Here is a 22,037-nt window from a genome sequence, read left to right as displayed (position 1 = left end):
GTTTGAATGGCTGAGGGATCTGAGGCATCTAACTACATTCTACCTAAAAAGGCATTTAATGGGCAGAGCGTGCTAGGTTTGTCCACTCCTGTTGCCTGTTTCATTATGGGCTTATTTGCATCAGCAGCTGGCATCAGAACTCCTAGAAGGCATTTGGGCAATTGCATGGGAGATGATTTCAGTAGCTGGCCTAGATTTCGTCATTCAACCACCTGGCAATGCTGCCCAATAGTCTATAATCAAGGGAACATGCTTGGCCTTTCACCCAGTGACTGAGAAACTTTTCTTCCATTCTATAACCTTCTCATCTAGCACCATGCTTTTGTTCCTTCTGAAAGAAAGAGGCTTGCTGAACACAAGACCTGCAGATTGGAAGCTAATCAGTGTTCCTTCTCTAGACTCACACAAGCTATTCGTGTGTGACAATCTGGACAACCCTCCGACCCCTATATGCGGGGAAGTTTAGTTCAGTTCAGTGCTGTGTCAGGGATGGAAGCAGAGAGAGGGAGAGAGAGAGGGAGAGGGAGAGGGAGAGGGAGAGGGAGAGGGAGAGGGAGGGGGGGGGAGAGAGAGAGAGAGAGAGAGAGAGAGAGAGAGAGAGAGAGAGAGACAGTATTCCAAAGAACTTGGGCTCTAGCAGTGCCTGTTTTATGGACTCGATCAGCCCCTGTCTTAGAGCAAATTAACTTGGTGCCCAGACCTCATCTGCTGTTTTCTCCCTAGCCCTTCCTTCCCTTTTGTGGTGTCTACCCCTCCCACTTTTCTGTGCCCCTGTTTCCCTGAGTACCCAAATCTTTCTTCTCCCATCTTGAAGAAAGCACTTGCTCAATAAATCTACCCCCAGACTCCGGTGCTCTATATTGTTCTTCAGCCTCTGAAGCCTTTACATTTTAACAAAGGAACTTTCAAAGAACAAGGCTTAAGCTTGGGACCTACTGATAGTTGATATCTGGAGCGCTCTGTTGAAAAGGATTCTGAGGCACTACCAAGAAAGAGTTGTGTGATTAGGAGGCAATGACTTTCAATAGCATGACAGTAGACAGTGGTGAGATATATGCTATGTGTTTGCCATATCTGGCTTAACACAAAGGAATATATATCCCTAAAGACAGAGTATTTGGGACCTGGATCGGGGTAAGAGTATAGACACATAAAGATTTTGTTGTTGTTCTTGCATGTGTTGAAGAGAAGCTAGCTGATTCTACACATGAATTTGTACGCTGTATTTTTTTTGGTGGTCTTTAACTTACTCTTTCATTGCCAAGTGTAAATCTTGTAGTTCATATATATGTTATTACCTTTTACTTACTAATGTCTTCTACCTAAGGACTTGTAAGTTGATTATCAATTCACGTATCTGACCCTTGTTGTTCTTTTCCTTTTTTGAGGACCAAGAAGATAAAAAGCACCCAAGGCCACTACTGTTATTCGGGAAAATTGCAGTGGCTATAAAAATGAGAAGTAGTAGCCAGGAGGTTGGTTTGTCAGTACCTGTGCAGGTGTCCCCATGATGCAGGTAATTAGGATGTTGGAGAAAGAAATGCGACAAGATGGGAGCCAGGTACAAGTGCATCCTTTATCCATTCAGTGGTTCACCAGCGCCAGGCACTGTGCTAAAATACGGAGGATACAGTGAAGTTCAGGAAACCTGCTACCTTTAGAGGCTGTCGGGGAAAGAGGAGCATAACAGACAGTGGGAGACAGGGTGATAGGACTGTAATAGGCATAAGCCCAGGATGCTATGGGCACACAGAGAGATGTGCAGGACTGGCTTCTTAAAGGGAAGCACTGTCGAAGCTGAGGCCCAAGGAATGAGTAAGAATAGGTCAAAAGAGACATGGAAAAGACCTTCAGGCAGAAGAAACAGCATCTGCAAAGGGCTGGAGGAGCTGAGGGTATGGCTGAATTGGAGGACAGGGTAAAGCCAGGTCGTAAATCCACATCAGTGAGTTTGGACTTTTAAACCAAGTGCTTTTCTGTAGAAAAGTGTTATAATCAGAGGAATGAAATGATGTGATTTATGTAAGAAAGATGATTAGAAAAACGATTCTGGCTGAAGTGTGGACATCAGACTGAAGAGGAACAAGACAGGTAGACCAGTTGGTGGCATTGCTGGTAACTCAGGGGAGTTGATGTTAGCCAACCGATGACATCAATCAATCCACAAATAAAATCAGAGAGTGTGAACAATGGGAGGTGACTTAGAGATGATTTAGCATTGGAAAACTAAATCTCCAGTAGGGTAGATGACATGCCCATGGTCAGATGGCAGAGGTAGGATGGAGATGCAAAGCTGGCACTTGAGCCAACTAAAACTGAGGTCTTCTCTTTCCAAATCCAGTTGTCTTTCCACTGTGTTTACATGGCCAGGTATTTGTTCAATTCCCAGTGTGTGCAAAACCATTCAGCTAAATGCTGGTTGGATGGGCACGCACAAAGCTTGACCTAGCTCTGCACTCTGAAATCTTCCACATGTTGTTCCCAGCTCTATGTGCTTGGATTAGACATTAAAGTACTAGTAATGAAGGGAGTGGAAGGAACGGATGGAGACCTGTCACCAGCAGGAACGTGACTGGGTGGGCCCCAGTGCCCAGTGGGGAGCTGAGGTGGTTTGGGATTTCATCCTTCATGGGAAATACTAAGTTGGTATTTGGTCCATTAAGCCCCATTTTTGCTAGAACAAATAAAATATAGACACTTAAAGGAGGGCGTTTGATGTGATCCTGTTGATGGAAGCATCTCTATTTCTGTTCACGCCCCGGTTAGAGGAGCTCAGACTCTTTGGTGCCTGCCATCCCCACCCTTACGCAGTTTCCAGAGCCCCTGGCTCCTCACAGCCACAGATGGCCATGAAGTTCTACAAACTGCGGATACCCGTGGAGACGTTTTAGGGAAGTGGCTATGGGCCCACTGTCAGATGTGCCAGTTTGGACGGTCAAATGGGGAAATGGCATAACACGAATGAGGTAAAGAGCATGGGCTCGGGCCAGAGGGAGCGTGAGAAACGAACATGAGTCAGGAGAACGGCACTGAAGCTAAGCTGGAGAAGCATTTCACTGCCGAAACCGTGTTCAAACGACCTAAAAATAGTCCCTGAGACCGTGGGGACCGCCTTACATGTGGTGGTTGCTTTTAGTTATTTTTCAGATTGCAAAATTGAAGAGCTCTCCCCTAAGTGGGAAAATAAAGCTTTGCAAAATAGTAATGACTGCAAATCTTTCATTTCCTTTGGAAAGCATTAGTCACCTTTAAATATGGTAGCTCACTTATTCCTCCCTTCTCTCTTACCCCAAAACACCTCACCTAGTTCTCCCTGAGGCAGTGGTGAGGAGCAAAAAAGTACAAATGTTCCTTCTGCTGGTTTTTATTCATTCTTTTATGGAATAAATATTTTCCCTAACACATGTTTGGTCCTACCGAGAAAAGCAATGTTATATAAGGCCAAGCTTCAGCCTGCAGGGGGTTTATCCTTAATAAGTGGAGATGACCCACGCATACAAATTATAAGTATGGAAGATAGAAAGTGGTAAAACCTCATAAAAAAACACGAGGAGCCACAGAAAAGGAAGAGTTTGCATCCAGCTGAGCGGTGTGGGAAGGGCGCTGTGGAAGGCATGCACTGGATCTGAGCCCTGCAGCCCAGGCAGGATTGGAGCTAGAAAAAATGAGAGAAAGTAAACAAAAGGAGCACAGTCCCAAGGCCAGGAGAGTGCAGAAAGCATGAGAGCAGGCGTCAGCAATTCTCTTTGCTGGACCTGCTTGTGAAAGAGACTAATGAGAACTATCCCTGGAACTACCCACTCGTGGAGGCTTGCAGATGGCAGACTAGAGGAGGCTGGACATAGTACAGAAAATGGGAGCATTTGTTGTTGCTGTTGTTTGTTTGTTTGTTTGTTTGAGTGGAAGCAAGGGTGAGCAGTATTTGTAACTTGGCCAGCAAATTATGCTTTAAAATGTCATTCTTGACAATAGTGCTTCAAATAAGTTGGAGTGACAAGAGATAGGAAACAAAATTAAATATAAACCAATATAAAAATAAAAACTAGCCAGCACATCATGTACTTTGATCACAAGGTCTTATTTTTTGTGTATGGTTATTTCATAGTTCCAGTGATATCCCCAAGCACCCTTCTGCCTCGGAGGTCTTGGTCCAATTTGCCAAGGAGTTCCAGTATTCTGCTGAGTGCTCACACATGCCGCTGTTGGGCACTGCGCAACCCGTGCTGCCCACTGTTCTGAGCACTGTTCTTACACACAGATAGCAAAACCATAATCCCCACTGGGCCCAACATCCCCACCTGGCACAGTGTTAAGGGTTAGCACACCATGCCCACTGCTGATGCCAACAGTGTCATTTACCCATCAGCCCCCTGTGTTGGTAGAATTAACAATGTTACTGGCCACAGCAACCGCCCCAGCTGGCCTGGAGTGCATCATCACACTGCTCTCGGTAGACCAGAAACCTACTGATGCTGCAGGTGTCTCTGCTAGTGTGTAAGGTATTGCATGCCCAGTACAAGCACTGCACAGATATGCAGCTATCACCCAGCCTTGGGGCAGATGCTCGTAAAGTCGCTTCCCCAAAGTAGTTCCTATGAGGCAAGAGAGAGAATTACTTTCTTTTGTACTATGCTCGCCAGGGTAAGATCCCTCAGCAAAGCTTCCTGGGCTCCCAGAAGTAACAGTTCTTTAAATTCATGCCTCATTTACAAATACATGTACACATCTTACCCTCAGAATACATTAAAAGCTGCCAGGCCGGGTGCGGTGGCTCAAGCCTGTAATCCCAGCACTTTGAGAGGCTGAGGTGGGCGGATCACGAGGTCAGGAGATCGAGACCATCTTGGCTAACACGGTGAAACCCCATCTCTACTAAAAATACAAAAAATTAGCCAGGCGTGGTGGCAGGTGCCTGGAGTCCCAGCTACTCGGGAGGCTGAGGCAGGAGAATGGCGTGAACCTGGGAGGCAGAGCTTGCAGTGAGCCGAGATAGTGTCACTGCAGTCCGGCCCGGGCAAAAGAGCGAGACTCCGTCTCAAAAAAAAAAAAAAAAAAAAAAAAAAAAAGCTGCCAAGGGGTGGACTAAGCTGAGTTCCGGGACCAGCCACCTTGCCATTTCCAGAATCAGCAATTCTCTCCTTCTCTTTCTGGTTTTTATTCATTCTTTTATTGAATAAATACTTTCCCTAACACATGGTTCGTCCTGCTCAGAACCAACCATGTTGTGAACTCCCTCCCAGAGCCACTGTTACCCTTCCCTAAAATACGACCTTCAACTGGGATCATCCAGGTCAACCATAGCTTTATAACCTCAACTCAGCAGGGATTGGAATCTCAGCACCGTTTTCCACAGAAGAAATCCTTACCCTACCTGTAAATTCACATATAAAAATTAATAAAAAAGATGCCACACAACAACCCCTTGTTGTTAACATGCGGGGTCCAGCCCAGCCAGGATCCAAACTGAAGAGGGATGGAGGTGGAGGACTAGAAGAGGAAAGGGTATCTCATCTCCTGTTCTTCTCATCTTTCCTGTTTAAACCTTAGTTCTTGTTCAACCAAAATGGCTGTTACAGAAATCAGAAATAATAAGAGCATGAAGAGAGTAAAACTGTAGAATCAGACATGAGAGACATGCCTGAGACCCATTGTTGAAACAACAGAATAGGTTTTATGGATTGATTGACATGTACCACACAAATGAAAAGGAAAAATTAGGATAATTCTAAAAATTTTAAGTTAGTAGACAAGAAAAATGGTGATTCCATTGATAGATGAAAATGAATTGTGAAAGAAATAGTTTTGGGTATAAGTAAAACAGTCAGTTTAATATCCCATATCTAGGTCTCATTTCAAAAATACTCTGGTTTAATTGGTTCAGGATATGCCCTCAGCATTGGAATTTGTAAGGCCCCAAAGTCAATTCTAATTTTGAGACCAGATTGAGAATCACCTGCCTGGAGGAATTTCCATTCAGAAATTCAGACCCTGTAGTCTCAAGAAAGGTGGGGCTGAGGAGATGCAGCTCGTTGAACCCTCGTGGAGTGACAAGATTGCTGGAAAGAGAGAGGAGAGAGAGAAGGTAAGTAAGAAGCAAACACCAGGGAAAGGCCCTGCTTTCAGGGACAGGAGGGGGAAGGAGCAGCAAAGGTAGCAAGGAGTGACCAGGTAGTAGAAGGGCAGGAAGACAGAAAACCATGGGCCCTGAGGGCGGAGAGGCTTCAAACTGTTGGGCCCAGTGGGGATTATGGTTTTGCTATCTGCGTGTAAGAACAATGCTCAGAACAGTGTGCAGTGTCTCAGGGAGGGGTTGGGCAACAGCTTTAAATGCCATGATGAGGTTGCCACCCCCAATAACTCTCATCATTGCCAACATTTCAACATCTAGGTAAACTATTTGACTAACACTCTAGCTTTACAATTTCTCCTGACTCTTTCTATTTGATTTATTCTCCTGGGCTGGAAAGATGTGACATGAGGGTTAACACCGAAAGAAAGAATTATATGCCCAAAGCCCATAAAACTCCATTATCTGCTTATCTGCTGCCCACAGACGTCGGTATTTCCCTACTGATAAGACGCAGAAGTTATGAATTTCTTGATAGCCATTTTAATACTCTAAGATTTAGGATAAGGAGACCCTAAAAGATTAATTTTTGGCTGCCATTTTGTGCCCACCCAGTCCAACTCACAAAGGTTCACATAGCAGATGGCTCAAGCAGGACGTGAAATTGCTCTTTGAACTGAGGGGCAATGTCATTGGCCTCTTCAAAGTATTGGTAAAGTGAGATTAACCAAAACTTGAAAGGCCACCGGGTACCTTTCCAAATCTCCAGAGCCTATGGTGGTCTTGGTGAGTCAGGCAACCGAGAGCTGTCCATAGCAGCGTCCTACAGAGCCACCCAACACAGCCATTCATTTCAAAACACAAAGAAACTGCTGCGTTTTGGGCACTTGGCAAATAAATGTGCATGAGAGAGACGGTCCCTGCTCCTGCAGAGCTTTCAAGCTAGTGAGAAAAACAATCAAATAAGTAACAAAGGTAAGTTCCAGGGTGGAGGAAGCACCTGGCATAAGCCTTTACCCGAATCAGGGTTGGGGGAGAGAGCTTCAGGAAATCTTTTCTAGAGAAATAGACTTTTAAGCTGAGATTTGAAGCATGAGTAAGATTCAGCCAGACACAGGGCAAAGAGAAGTAGGTTCCAGGAAACAAAAAGGTCAGAGGTGTACCCAGTGAAGACAACAGCAGGTGTGAAAGCCAAGAAATTGCAGAGCTCGGTTCATTCAAGAAACAAAGGGGTTCAATATGGATGGACCGCAGATCTGTGGATGGAGGCAGGGCATGGCCCGGCCAAGTCGGCTGGGGTAAGCAGCTGGGATCCTGGGATTCACTGCAGGCAGGGGAGGGCTGTGGACAGAGATCGCTTTTAGAAAGATTACCGGATTAATCTTTGATGGCTTGCAGTAGGGGAAGTGGGTTGAAAGGAGCAAGAAAGCCTAGTTGGTAGACAATGACAGAAACCCAGATGGAATGAAGGAGGCTGAAGGAAGATTGTGAAATGGGTGCACTGAAGAAACATTTAGAAGGAAGTTTAGTATAGATATGATTTCATGGGATCAAATGTGGGGGCAAGATTGAATGGAGGGCTGACATTGGCTGAAATAGAAGACATGTTGAATGCAAAGTTCCCTCCCTCCTTCCCTCCCTTCCTTTCTTCCTTCCTTCCTTTCTTCCTTTCTTTCTTCTTCCTTCCCCTCTCTCTTCCGACCTTCCCCTCATATTCAGGCAAGCCATAAAGAAGTGATGTCAACTAACAGTGTGACTCTGTCCTCACTCACGCCTGTCTGCTGAGTACCCTTGGTAAATGACTATCATCTTGCCTCATATTCTGTATCTCTGTTACTTTTCCTACTGTCAGGTACCATACCTATAACTTTCCTTGCACTTTATCTGTGAAAGTACACAATTCATTAGCTTACCTCGGGAACTTTCCTTTACAAGCCTTATGCTGAAGGAAACAAACATGAAGTAAACAGAAATTTTCCAAGCCTCTGGGGGGATGTCCTTATTTATAGACGATCTTACATAAATGTGCATGGGAATTCAGAGGCCCTAATTTCAACTATATAAAGTAAACGAAGTGAACTAAGTGATGCAACTTGTTTGGAGTGTATTCAGAGCTCCTCACTGACTCCAAACTCCTAGGCCTATCTATTTGAAAGTATTTATTTTCTATGCCATAAACCTTCTTTGTCCTGCCATGAGAAGCAGCCATGCAGGTAAGAATCCCTGTGGGCATCCTGTAATGCATCCATGGAACGTATATCTTAAAGAATTATAGGCTGGCCATGGTGGCTCATGCTTGTAATCCCAGCACTTTGAGAGGCTGAGGCGGGCGGATCACAAGGTCAGGAGTTTGAGACCATCCTGACCAACATGGTGAAACCCCGTCTCTACAAAAAATACAAAAATTAGCGAGGCATGGTGGCACACGCCTGTAATCCCAGCTACTCGGGAGGGTGAGGCAGGAGAATCGCTTGAACCCAGGAAGCGGAGCTTGCAGTGAGCCAAGATTGCACCACTGCACTCCAGCCTGGGCAACAGAGCGAGACTCCATCTTAAAAAAAAAAAAAAAGAATTCTAATATTAGTAATAATGAAGATAATTATTGTTTGTTCTAGTCACCTCCTTCTCAATCTGGGAGGAACATCCAGACAAGTTTGGGAAAGCAGAGTGATACCAGCAGGGCCCAGGCGAGGAACTAAATGCCAAGCCTACATTTACATGACCCTAAAATTGACACCTCCTTAGATACGCTTAAATTGTGGTAAAAGGTACACAGTATTTACAACTTTAACCATGTTCAGTGATTTACCATTTTGATCATTTTTAAGCTCTGTAGCATTTTGTACATTTACCTTGGTGTGCATCCATCACCACCATCCATCTCCAGAACTTTTACATCTTCCCAAACTGAAAGTCTACCTGTTAAACAGTAACTCCCTGGCTTAGTCCATTTTGTGTTGCTATAAAAGAATATCAGAGATTGAAAAGAGGTTTATCTAGCTCATATTCTGCAGGCTGAGAAGTTCAAGGGCATGGCCTTGGCTCCCGGCAAGGGCCTTACTGCTACCTCACAATGTGGCGGAGAAGATCAAAGGGGAAATGGACACGTGTGAAAAGGGCAAAACCTGAGGGGCATCCTAGATTTATAACAACCCATTCTCATAGAAAAAATCCATTTCTAGAGCTTACTATCACAAGAACAGCATCAAACCATTATTAGGAGATCCATCCCTATGACCCGAACACCTCCCACTAGGCTCCCCCTCTCAACACCAACACACGCAGGACCAAATTTCAACATGAGTTTTGGTAGGAGCAAACGAACCATATCGAAACCACAGATAGCATTCCCCACTGCCTCCTCCCCCAACCACATGGCGAGCACCATTCTACTTTCTCCCTCTATGCCTCTGACATTCTAGGTTTCTCGTATAAATGGAATTATACAGTATTTGTCCAACTTTTTTTACGACTGGTTTATTTCACTTAGCATGTCTTCAAAGTTGATCTGTGTGGTAGCCTGTGTCAGAATGTTCTTCCTTCTTAATGCCTACGTATAGGCCACATTTTATTTATCCATTCATCTATCAGTGGGCACTTGGGGAGCTTCTGCCTTCAGGCTATTGTGAATAATGCTGCTATAAACATGGGTGTACAAATACCTCTTCAGGTCCTTGTTTTCAATTCTTTTTTTTTTTTTTTTTTTTTTGAGACAGAGTCTCGTTCTCTCGCCCAGACTGGAGTGGCTGGAGTGCAGTGGCGTGATCTCCACTCACTGCAAGCTCCACCTCCCGGGTTCATGCCATTCTCCTGCCCTCAGCCTCCCAAGTAGCTGGGACTACCGGCGCCCACCACCACGCCTGGCTAATTTTTTGTATATTTAGTAGAGATGGTGTTTCACCATGTTAGCCATGTTTTCAGTTCTTTTGGGTGTGTACCCAGAAGTGGAATTGCTGGATCAGATGGTAATTCTATTTTAATTTTGGGGGGAACCACCATATAGTTTTCCAAGGCAGATGTACCATCTTCCATTCCTACCAACAATGAACAAGGGCTCCAATTTCTCTATGTCCTTACTAACACTTGTTATCTTGTCTTTTTTTTAAAAAAAAAAAAACAGTATCCATCCTAATGAGTGTAAGACAATATCTCACTGTCGTTTTGATTTGCATTTCTTCTAGTTACTAGTGATGTTGAACATCCTTTCATGCATTTGTTGGCCTTTTATGTATCTTCTCTGTAAAAGGTCTACTCAAGTCCTTTGTCCATTTTTAATTGGGTTATTTGGGTTTTTTGTTATTGTTGAGTTACAGGAATATTTTACATATTTTGGATATTAATCTCTTATTAGAGATATGATTAGAAATATTGTTTCCCATTCCATGGATTGCCTTTTCACACTGTTTATTGTGTCCTTTGATGCAGAGATGATCCCTTAAGTTTTACACCCTAGGGCCTCTCTTGCTTCACCCTACTCCCGGTCCTGAATATATAGCCCTTGACTCTTCCACAAACCATTTAACAAACTTCAAGTATTTGAAATGACAGAGATCACCCTTGGGTTTCTGAAAGTTTAAGCACAGAATTTCATTCTTCCATCTGAATTCCTTTGACAACGTGGGATATTCAAATTTAAAAGTTGTTTTTGAAGCATAACCTGGTCTATCCTAATTGTTATAAGAGATCAGCAGCTTCAAAGAAGGCTTTCTGAGAGCACTCCCATTGTGCCATCCCTCAGTGGAGATGGAAGCTATGGAACTCTTGTCAAATATTACAATGTGCCAAGCACTGTTCTGTGTCTTTTACATGTGTTAACTCCTGTAATCTTTACAACAGCCTTAGAAGGTGTATGCTGTTTGGATCTTCACTTTACACATTGAGGAGATGGCGACAGAAAGGTTGACGAAATTGCTGGAGGTAACATAGCTACTAGGTGGCAGAGCTAGGATTTGAATCACAGAAGCCCAGTTCCAGATTCTGTGCTCCTAACCAATGATGAACTGTAGCTGATGCATCAGCTTCCCCACATTTAATTTTTTAAAGTTATTTCAGACTTTGGCACCTTCCAGTGCAGTTGGTTTCCAGCAAACTGCATTTTTAGGCTTCACTTAGACACCACGGCTCTTCTCCTAGCATTTCTTTTCCTTCTCTTGGCTTCCAGAAATGACTTACAGCCTATCCTCACGTAAGCAAGATCTGAGCCTCCCTGCAAATCCATGCATTACTGCTTAACACTCTATTTATGGCTATATGCATGAGTGAAAATCAGGGCCGACAGTTAAATCCGAGGCATATTGTGTTAGGGCAATAACGCTCCATCTATGCTCCCTTATCCCAGCAGACTTGGAGAGCTAAGGGAAAGCTGCACCTGATTCTTAGATCCAAAAAAGCAAACCCCACTTCTCTGGCTCAGAGCCAGCAAAATGAATGCCATAGTAGCAGGTTCGATGTCTCAGCAGGCCATACCTCTCAGGGAAAGGGATCATTCACGTTCCCACATACTCTCTTTAGCTAACAATGGTTCTATGTTTTTGTTTGTTTGTTTGTTTTTGAGACAAAGTTTCACTCTTGTTGCCCAGGCTGGAGTGCAGTGGCGTGATCTTGGATCACTGCAACCTCCGCCTCCCAGGTTCAAGTGATTCTCCTTCCTCAGCCTCCTGAGTAGCTGGGATTACAGGCCTGAGCCACCATGCCCGCTTAATTTTTTGTATTTTTAGTGGAGATGGGGTTTCGCCATGTTGGCCAGGCTGCTCTCGAACTCCTGACCTCAGGTGATCCACCCCCCTCAGCCTCCCAAAGTGCTGGGATTACAGGCATGAGCCACAGTGCCTGGCCCTGTGTTCTCTTATATTTTTTCACCAATGTTGAATTTAAATGGATTAGGTAAAACAGCCCAGCCCAGCCCACCAAACAGCGTGTCTTATTGAATCAAGTGGATTTACCCAGAAAAGCCTCACTTCTTTTAGGTTTATGGGAATACTACAGCTGTTGACCAACGTCCCTGATGGGTTCTTTTCCCCTGCCTTGGTTCCAGTACCTCATTAATCCTGATGAGAAAATGGCTTGTTTTTCTCCTCCTGCTCTAACCACCATGACTTCTTATTTCCTGCAGCATCCTATGGCTCTACTTTGAGACGGCTACCTGGGTGTATCCTGTGTTTGCCAAACTCAGCCCCGTGGGTCTAGCAGCTTTCTTCTCTCTCAGCTACGTCTTCATCACCAGTATCTACCTACTTGGAGAGAAGCTCAACCACTGGAAATGGGGTCAGTGTATTTCTTTCTTAGCTACAGATGCGCTTCTTCCGTGCCTGCCTCTCCCCCTCACCTGGAAACAGAAGGAAACACTAGCCCCAAACAGAAGCAATGATGCTTACTGTCTTTGTCCAAAGTACTCAGACAGGTCCTGCCAAGAGGTCCTGCCAAGGCAAGAAGAGAGCGTTGGGGGTGGGGCACTCTTTTAAAGGACCCCATCAAAGGATCTCCCCTCCTCCCTCAAACAATGTGTCATTTAACTTTAGAGCTAAAAATAATCTTCTTTAGAAAGCCCAGGACCTAGAGAACAAGGTATTACCATCCCTAGCATGAACAAATAAAATCAGGGGTCTCCCCCTAACCCAAGTGAGGGCTCCAGGGACACAAGCTTTGAAAACATCAAGGTTTCATTTTGAAGGAAGTGAGTCCAGATAGTCCTCTCAGCAACTCCCACCTCCTCCCAACTCAGCAGTGCCTCATTAGGCTGCTCCTCAGCCTTCCATAAGACGTTTACCAGATGAAATCACATCCTAGACTTGAGATTGAAATCCTCTTTCAGACAGAGTCTTCAGCAATGAGAATATGTCAGTAAGTTAAGCTTTCTCATTATAGGTGGGTACAATCCTGTTGCTTCTTCCTAAGAAAATATAATCATCTTAACTTAGTTAATTTTAAAATGGAAGATTTCATTCTCCTTCCTGCTTCCTCTCTCCCCACCCCACCCCAGAATATTTTTTTATTGTTGGAAAAGTAACTACCAGAAAGTCAGGCTGTAAAACACCCATGACTTGCTTCCCTACCCCAGGAGAAGCGCAGGAACTCTACCCTGATTCTGTATATAAGGAAGGCAAAGAGTCACACCCAGTCCCCCACATCACTCGCCCACAAGCCATTCTGTTCTATCAAAATAGAGATGGCAGAAGTGCCATCTTCCGCCCAATCTATGAACTGGTGTGAAAACATAAGCCCGTGTATGCAAAAAAAAACCTGACAGTTTCAGAAGGTTCAGTACCAGAGTGTGTGTTTCTGAGAGGAAGCTGAGACCCTGGAGAAATAAGCATGCAACTTGGATGTATCACATGTTTTCTACTCTTGGAGAATTTGACTGGTTTAAGAAACTCTCAAGGGCAAAATTCTCTTTGAAAGCAAACACTTAAAAAAATGGAACACTAAAAATTACTTCCCAATCAGGATTCCAAATCACAGAAAATTATCGCAAAAAAAAAAAAATGTGTTGACATTTCAGATGTGTTGACATATAATTCTAACTAGTTTTGGCTCCTTGAAGTTCTGGGTAAAGATTTCTGATGCCTTCCCCAAATCTCTCTCTCTATATATATGTTTAAAGAAGCTTTAAGATAAAAGAAGTACAGAGAAAAACTAGATTAATTAGAGTTTAGAGAACAATAACTTTTAAAATCAATTGTATTGAATTCAATAATGTATTGAGTTAATTTTTAAATTGTTACTCTACGGTGAATTTTAAACATCCATTGAATTAAAAAACAAAATTATCATCATATTTATTATTATTGAAATTACTATTCTCAACACAACGTTCTTAACAAGCCTCATTGTTTAAGTACTGCATCCAATTTTTAACTATAATTAGGTCCCAATAAACAGATAAGCTGGCATCATATGGACCCTCAATTACCTCATGTACATGCAAGTTTTCAAGTAAGTGAAAGAGACGATTGTAAATGACTGTACTTACCTCTCGAGGTCTTTCTAGATTTTTAACTTTTTAAAGAAGAGAATGGGTAAAAGGTCCTATTTAACATCAGAATAAGATCAGAAATGTATTAAATCTTGAACAGATCTTTATTAATGATAAATAATTTAATAAGAATTAAAGAAAAATTAGATTTGTTAAAGTTGCAATGCAGTGAACACTTTTACATTGCTGAAAGCTAAATAACCTATGTGAACACATTTCCCCATGTCCTATTCTACTGAAAACACTTTAAGGCTTCCCCCAATTTACTGAAGAAAGTACACACCCTTGGAATGACACACAAGGGCCTCTGTGACCCAGTCCCTGCTTTGGCTTTTGCTCTTCTATATTTGTGCCCTAGTGGCACCAAACTGCTGGTTTTCTCTCTACGTTGATGTTGTTTCTTACGTCCACAGGATTCTGTCTCTCCTATCCTCCAGTCTTTGCCTGGCTCATACTCATTCCTTTCAGCACTCGCCTCTTCCAGGAAGCCTTCCCTGGTCAGCCCAGGTGGGACTTCATGTCCTTCCCAGTGCTTCCCCCTTATCTCCCAGTCACCAGACTTACCATTTTATCATGACTGCTGTTTCACTACTGCTTTAGGGATTTGTTTTTCCACTAGACCTCGGGTGTCTTATGGATTAGGAGTATGTTTTGTTCATCTTAAAATCCCCTATTTCCATTAGCTTTCTCATTGCCTCAATCAGTGCAGACAATAGAATATCCAAGGGCCTTTTTTCCTAGGTGTAAAGTACAACTTTTTGCAAAGGTGTTCTGGATACGGCAGATAAGGAGTGACTCCAATGGCTGTAGAGTATTGGACAGGGTGTTTAAGGAGTATAGGAGGGTGATGACAAGGCATATCAGTTAGAGAGTTGTTGAAGACATGCATGTTACAGCAGAAAGTATTAAACAGGGGAAAGAGCACTGGAATAGGAATCAAGAAAGCCAGGGTAGATCGAGACCATCCTGGCTAACATGGTGAAACCCCGTCTCTACTAAAAATACAAAAAATTAGCCGGGCGTGGTGGCGGGCGCCTGTAGTCCCAGCTAGTCGGGAGGCTGAGGCAGGAGAATGGCGTGAACCCGGGAGGCAGAGCTTGCAGTGAGCCGAGATCGCGCCCCTGCACTCCAGCCTGGGCGACTGAGCGAGACTCCGTCTCAAAAACAGAAACAAAGGGTATGTCCCTCACCTGGCCGCAAACCAACCATGTATTCTATGGCAATGCACTTCAATTCCTCAGTGATCAGACAGCCTCTAAGTAGAGTGACCACCAAGCCCAGGTGGCCTGAGATGATCCCTGTCTATTCCTGCCATGCCAGTATTCATAAGGTTTAATATCGTCCAGGCTTGGGCACTCGGTTGTCTGGTTCCCCTACCTGTGAGACTTTCTGCAGATCTTCAGTTCTGGAAACTTATAGATAGCCACGTATTCTGTCCAAAGCCAGAGCTAAGCCTATGTTTTCCCTCCTTCCACAGCCTGAGCCCCCTTTGATGACAGGAGAAATTCAAATGAATGCTTTAGGGAGGAAGTCGGGGGCTGTGGTTAGAAGAAAAGTTCTGGTGCCAAACTGCCTCAGTTTCTATCTTGGCCCTGCCACTTGTACCTGTGACACTGAGTAAGACACTGAAGGTCTCTGTGCCCCAGCTTTCTCTTGTCCTAGTGGAGACAATGCTAGTGGCCTCCTCCTGGACTCACGGAGAACCTCAGATGACTTGCTGAGGATCTAGCGCCTACAGCAGGACCTGGCATACAGAGTTAGTCACTGCTGCTGGTCATCTTATTCTCCCTCATTCTCCCCTTCGAGTTGATGTATAAATTACCAGTTTCCCAGCTGCAAGTGATTAAAGGTAATAGCTACCTGACAGCAGATGGACAGAGATGACGCACGTCCTCAGGTACTTACAGCGAATAGGAGGTCAGGCTATTGGAGGCTAGAATCTGTTGGAATCTCTGCTTCTGAAATCCTGAGACACAATTGGAATCTCTGCTTCCAGTGGCCCGATTCGAAGTCACCAGCCAAGCACCAAGTGGTCAAGAATATCAGGCGAAGTATCAGTCAAGACCCATTCAACATGATAGTATCTCTCTAGCAGTAGTTCTCCACCTTTGCTTTTTACATCACAGAAACACTAGGGAAGTTTAAAAAATAATAATTCCCAGGTCTGCCTTAGACCAATTAGATCCATATCTCTAGAGATGGTGATGTGACATGGGTATTTTTTAAAGCTTCTCAGTTAGTTTAACTTGCAATCAGGATCCAGAACCGCCGTTACAGAGCAATCCTTCTCAAACCTGGATAGGCCTCTGATTCTCATCAAAATGAGGATCTTGGGGAACCCATAGATCTTGTTAAAGTGTGGATTCTGATTTAGTGGATCTGGGGTGCAGTTTGAGATTCTGCCCTTCTAATGCATACTCCAGATATACTGATGCTGCTGTTCTGAGGACAAGGCTCCATTACATCTCAGGAGCCTGGACTCCTCCCAGTGTGGATAATTCTGTCTACGGCATCCTTGTGCAGTGTGGTGCTCTCCTGAGTGGGCTGCTTGACTAAGAAGGGTGTTGGTGGTGATGGTCACAATAGCTGAGTATCAACTCACTTTCTCCCTCCTCCTGTGCCACATCAGTGGGTGAATATGGACAAGAGAGCAAGAAGGACAGCAAGAAGAAACCATACTGGGAATCCTGTGTTAACTTGGAAAGTGTATGATGAGGTCCTCCCAGGGCACTCAGTTGCAGGGAACTGGCTTTGAGCGTCAAGGAGGCAAGTGTTGTCATGGCCCACAGGAAGGTCCTTCAAGAATGCACTGAGGCTCAAAAAGCTCACAAGAGGTTCCTCAGGGCCACCTGGCCTGACCTGTTACCATCTCACTCTCTGCCCTGGGCTAGCCTTTCTCTGTCATGAGGCAGAGGGTTGGGCAAGCACAGAGTCAGTTACTGGGACCAGTCATCCCCCCAGAAAGATTCAATTTCTACTTTTTGGGAGGAGTTAGATGGAATGTTAACTTCAAACCATGATAGAAGCCGATGGAGGAAGCTGTCTCTGGCAAGACATTGAGAGCTTGGCTCACCATGAGCATGACCGAACACCCAGGCATGCCCGGGGCAGATTCTCTTCCATATTGACTGGGGGCAAGAGGCAATCAGGACATCCTATCAAAGGCTCCCTTCTCTGCCCCTTACGTGCTTAATTTTCTTTTTTTTCCTTGATGATTAATAGCACACAAGGATGCTGACACCAGCACACAAGCTCCTCAGGAAGAGAAAATCATCCCACAAGAGATACGGGGCACAGAAAGGGGCTAAGCACCGCCAGGCCCAAATGGCAGGGCCTCTGCTATGTGGGGGTGGTTGGAGAGACAGTCAGCTTACCCAGGGCCTGCGACCCCTCTCCCTATGCCCCTGATGGACACATGCCAGGAGTCAGGCTGTCCTTTGTCGGGGCCCCTAAGACCATATGTCCTTCTCATCCTAAGGACAGACTGTAAGCTGAAAATTCCAGCCTGGCCAAGTGGCACTGGGAGTGTCTTCGACAGAATGACATGGAAACTTTCTTTTAATATTATTTGCCATAAACCAGGTTTTTTAAAAGGCAGATTTTCTTGATGAAAGCTGCCTAGAGGCCATCTAGTCCCCCTCCTTGTTTTATTCATGAAGGAATTAGATGAGGTTTGTCTTAACTCTGCTTATTCCATAACAAAAGAATTTTATCATGCGATGACTCCACAGGTACTTCTAAAGCATGGTCCCGCTGGGGCAGCATTTAGTCAATGACAAAAATTTATCTCCATTTTGCCTTTCTTGTCCTAACTTCATCTCCCTAAACTCAAAAAGAGCCCGCTCTGGATTAGCCTCCCTGCCTCTTCCTCAGCCTCTTTCCCACAGGAGTTTCTCCAGCCAGCCCTCAGCTCCCTGTCCTCCCTGGACTTCTGCGGTGTGAACATAGGATTATCAGTGCTCAGACCTCACTTCTCTAACACCTGCTATCCCCCCAACCATCAATCTTCTTGCCCTTTTCTGAGTCAGCCCACTGAAACTAGGCAAATGTTCTTCAAATTTTCAATTCCTGGCCTTCATTTTTGTGGTTGTAGATACACAGGTGTAAATCTTTGAGAATACTAAGTTTTAATTTATCCTGAGTTCTAACTATTGGAATAATAAGGCATGTAATTATATATGGTATCTATGGTGATGTTGATTGAAACAATAATTTCTTGGCCATGCCTGCAGTTTCTGTTCAGATCTTGCAAAGATGGAGGCTAGAATCTGTTGGAATCTCTGCTTCTGAATTCCTGAGACACAGCTGGAATCTGTGCTTCCAGTGGCCCGATTGGAAGTCACCAGCCAAGCATCAACTGGTCAAGAATATCAGGCGAAATATCAGGGCTATAAAAATATTTCTAGCCCTTGGTACTATCTGACAGCAGTTAAAGGAATAAAACAAGTCGGGGTGAATCTAACTTCCTATCTGCCAACTAGGATACTTTTGACAGGGAAAAATGCTTCTCAATCAAGAAAGTATTTATAATAAACATAATTTTCCAATTACAACTTAAAATCCATTTTGTGAATTTGGTTTGGGTAAGATATATGATCTATTATTAAGTCAACAGTTTCCTTATTTTCAGCTATGCATTATAGAAACATGGTCAGAGGGCTGGGTGCAGTGGCTCACACCTGTAATCCCAGCACTTTGGGAGGCCGAGGCGGGTGGATCACTTGAGCTCAGGAGTTCAAGAGCAGCCTGGCCTACATGGTGAAACCCCATCTCTACTAAAAATACAAAAAAAAAAAAAAAAAAATAGCTAGGTGTGGTGGCACACACCTGTAGTCCCAGCTACTCGGGAGGCCGAGAGGTGGGAGAAACGCTTGAATCTGGGAGGCAGAGGTTGCAGTGAGCCAAGATCATACCACTGCCTTCCAGCCTGGGTGACAGAGGAAGACCCTGTCTCAAAAAAAAAAAAAAAGAAAAAGAAAAAAAGCATGGTCAGAGATAAATTTTGAAGACTTAAAGAAGCCTAGAAACTGCTTAGCTCTGTGAGAATTCAAGACTAAGACCCCACTCGCCATTCCCAGCTGCTAGAAGCAAAAAGAAACATGATTTTTGCAATGTTCATGCCATGTGAGTCCCTACAGAATAAAATGACTTTGGGAGCGCTACAGAGACCTTTTTGGGAACAGTGCCTTCTCTAGCATGTGGATGGGTATGTGGGCATTTCTGAGTGTTCCTCCTAGCTACTTGGTTTTGGACAGAGGACTCTAATCCAATGGAAGGAGCCACCTGCTCTCCTCCCCCAGCAGAGCTTCACACCACCACGTCTGCTCCTGGGAGGCTTTTCTCCAGACCTTCGTGTTCTGTTGCATTTCTTAAATGGAGAAGGGAGTCTTCAGTCCTTGACACTTGGGGTGGAAGGACTGAGGTCATGATTACAGTTAGGCTTGAGGGCCTGGGGATTGGTAAACAACATGGATAAAAGAAAGTTTTAGGAATCCTCAGAGTGACTGCAGGGGTAGAAATTTGAGAAGTTTATATTGACCAAGTTTATATTGTCCCTCTTGTATGTGAGCTGGTTATTTAATTGAAAAAGAATTCATTAAAGGCCCAGAGTATACTCTACAGGAAAAGGAGGTACTGTGCTTGTACTTATAGACCTAATGTAGAGAAGGCCTAACTAGGGATGAGAGAACTCACATCAAAAATGGAAACTAAGGCCAAGGGTGGTGGCTCTTGCCTGTAATCCTAGCACTGTGGGAGGCTGAGATGGGAGGATCTCTTGCGGTGAGGCCAGGAGTTCAAGATCATCCTGAGCAACATAGTGAGACCCTGTATCTAATAAAAAAGCAAAAAGAAAAAAAAAAGCTGGGCATGGTGGTGTGCACCTCTAATGCCAACTAGTCAGGAGACTGAGGTTGGAGGACTCCAGCCCAGGAGTTCAAGGCCGCAGTGAGCTGAGATTGTGCCACTGTATTCCAGCCTGGGCAAAGACCTTGTCTCAAAAAAAAAAAAAAGGAAAAACAGAAGAGAAAGAAGTAGACACACCAATGAAAACAACATGAAACCCATAAAGCTTGATAAACAATAAGCCTCGGCTGAAGTAACTTGGGTAGTTTAGATTGATGAGGAGCAGACGAAGAAGAGAGAGTTTTGATCTTGAAAATTTTGCATGAGATGAATGCAAGGATAGCCATGAGGACTGCATGATCAAGAGGTGGCCATCCTAGGAAATCAGTGTGATTAAGGGGCCACAAACAGGACTTCAAGTCACCAGTCATGATAGCCTCTAAGAAGTGGAGTTCCAGCAGAATGGAATGAGTATAAGATATCTAGAGTTTACTGTTAAGGATAGAATTGATGAAGGTGGCAGGGTTTGAAGGGTGAACCATGGAATTAGGAGCATGGATTTGCTGCAGGAATACCAAGCCAGAACTACCAGGGCTGTAAGTTCTGGAATGGAGGAGAAGTTTTTAAAGTAGCACTGACAGTATTTGGCAACAAGCACAAAGGATAATGAGCTAATGAAATTTCATAAATTGCAGAGCTTACACAAAGATTTATGATCATTAAATATGGAGTACCAACTTGTTGGCTGAATAGAAGTCATTCTACAAATCTAATGCTAAAATTTCAGTAGAATAATGCCCCTCTAATGAGCTTACTCAAACCTAATCCATATGCCAGTACTTTTCCACCAGGCTGATGAATTCATTTGCTAAGAGGTCACAGAATGACCCCAATTAGGTGAACATCCACCCTTCTATTTCCTCTCTAATTTGATGTGGTCTCTTCATCTCCATCTGCAAAGTCTCAAAGTTTGCTGATGGATTGTGTGTAGCCTGCAAACACTCACTCAGAGCCACAGCAATATGCCTTCTCTTGGCTGTGCAGAGTACCTGAAGGCAAATAGCATCGTGGGTGCCTGGCTAACTGTGAACCCAGCACTGAGGGAGGACAGCAGAGTTGTTCTCTGCCCCTGTCATCGTGGCAGCTGCTTTTCATAACTCCTTAAACTGTATCTTGTCACCTTGGGAAAAGTGTGTTAAACTTTCCACTGCCCCAAGTCAGAGCGAATCTCTGCCCACAACAAAAATACCCATTAGGGAAAGCCTGAAGCCTGAGGTCTGTCTCTGTTCTTGTTTGTACAGGTGACATGAGGCAGCCACGGAAGAAGAGGAAGTGACTGCACACCATTTTCCAAGAACTAAGAAGGAAGAAAACACAAGAGATTTTTCTCTTCTTTTTTTTTTTCTGGTGGAGGGAGGTGGTGGAGCAACATAGGCAAGTAGGAGGGACAGAGAGTGATACTTAAATTTAATAAGAGGTTCGTGAAGGTAGCTTAACTTGAGAACTCTTGGTTTTTTGAAAGATTGACTCCACATGCCAAAAACAACTCCTGCCATCTCAGAATTAATTACCTTTGACCTTCATGGAGGATGGTCTCTGGTTAAAATCTGGCCAAAGAAACTTATATAAACTTGGTGTTAGAGAACATCTAGAGAGAGAGAGGAACTTAGAGTCATTTAAACTCTTCAGTTTACAGAGAAGGATGCTGAGGACCTAGATGAGAAGTTACCTGCACAAGGCAAAAGGGTTACTTAGTGTCAGAACCAAGGCAATAACTTCTCTCTCTCAGATCTCCTGGCTACCAGTCCTGGGCCATTTTTTTTTTTTTAATAATCCCAACTTTTCTTTAAAAAACAAGCATTTCGGTAAGCTAGTTATTTTCATGGATTGCTCATCCATTTTTTTCAGTGATCTAAAAATGTAGGGAGATGGCTACTACTGAAGTTGTCTGTCCACTTGGGATAACAGCAAATTAATTGAAGACAATGGGAAAGTAAGTTATAAAAAATACTAAGAAATCTGTTTCTCTTCTGAGCAAGCATTCAGGGCAGGTATAAACATCAAACATAGTGACATTGTCAAAACCTCTTCCATTTGAACATTGATTAATTCATCAAATAAATGGTATATTAATACATTTTACTTGCAGAAGAA

The 22,037-nt window shown here is 43.9% G+C and overlaps 1 protein-coding gene across 2 annotated transcripts in view; it reads left to right on the top strand.

Moving 5' to 3' along the window:
* The window catches only part of ADTRP (androgen dependent TFPI regulating protein), a 66,270-nt gene extending 44,233 nt beyond the window's left edge, over window positions 1–22,037 (top strand). For both annotated transcript variants that reach the window (XM_030816454.1, XM_003263514.4), the window contains 2 exons: window positions 12,180–12,331; window positions 21,185–22,037. In XM_030816454.1, the coding sequence (XP_030672314.1) occupies window positions 12,180–12,331; window positions 21,185–21,219 (187 nt within the window). In that variant the 3' untranslated portion in view covers window positions 21,220–22,037. The remainder of the gene's footprint in view (window positions 1–12,179; window positions 12,332–21,184) is intronic.

This window comes from Nomascus leucogenys, chromosome 8 (genome assembly GCF_006542625.1).
Source record: "Nomascus leucogenys isolate Asia chromosome 8, Asia_NLE_v1, whole genome shotgun sequence".
In the NCBI taxonomy this organism is placed as follows: domain Eukaryota; kingdom Metazoa; phylum Chordata; class Mammalia; order Primates; family Hylobatidae; genus Nomascus; species Nomascus leucogenys.
Note: the sequence above shows the minus strand (reverse complement) of the source record. Positions and strands in the feature narration are given on the sequence as shown.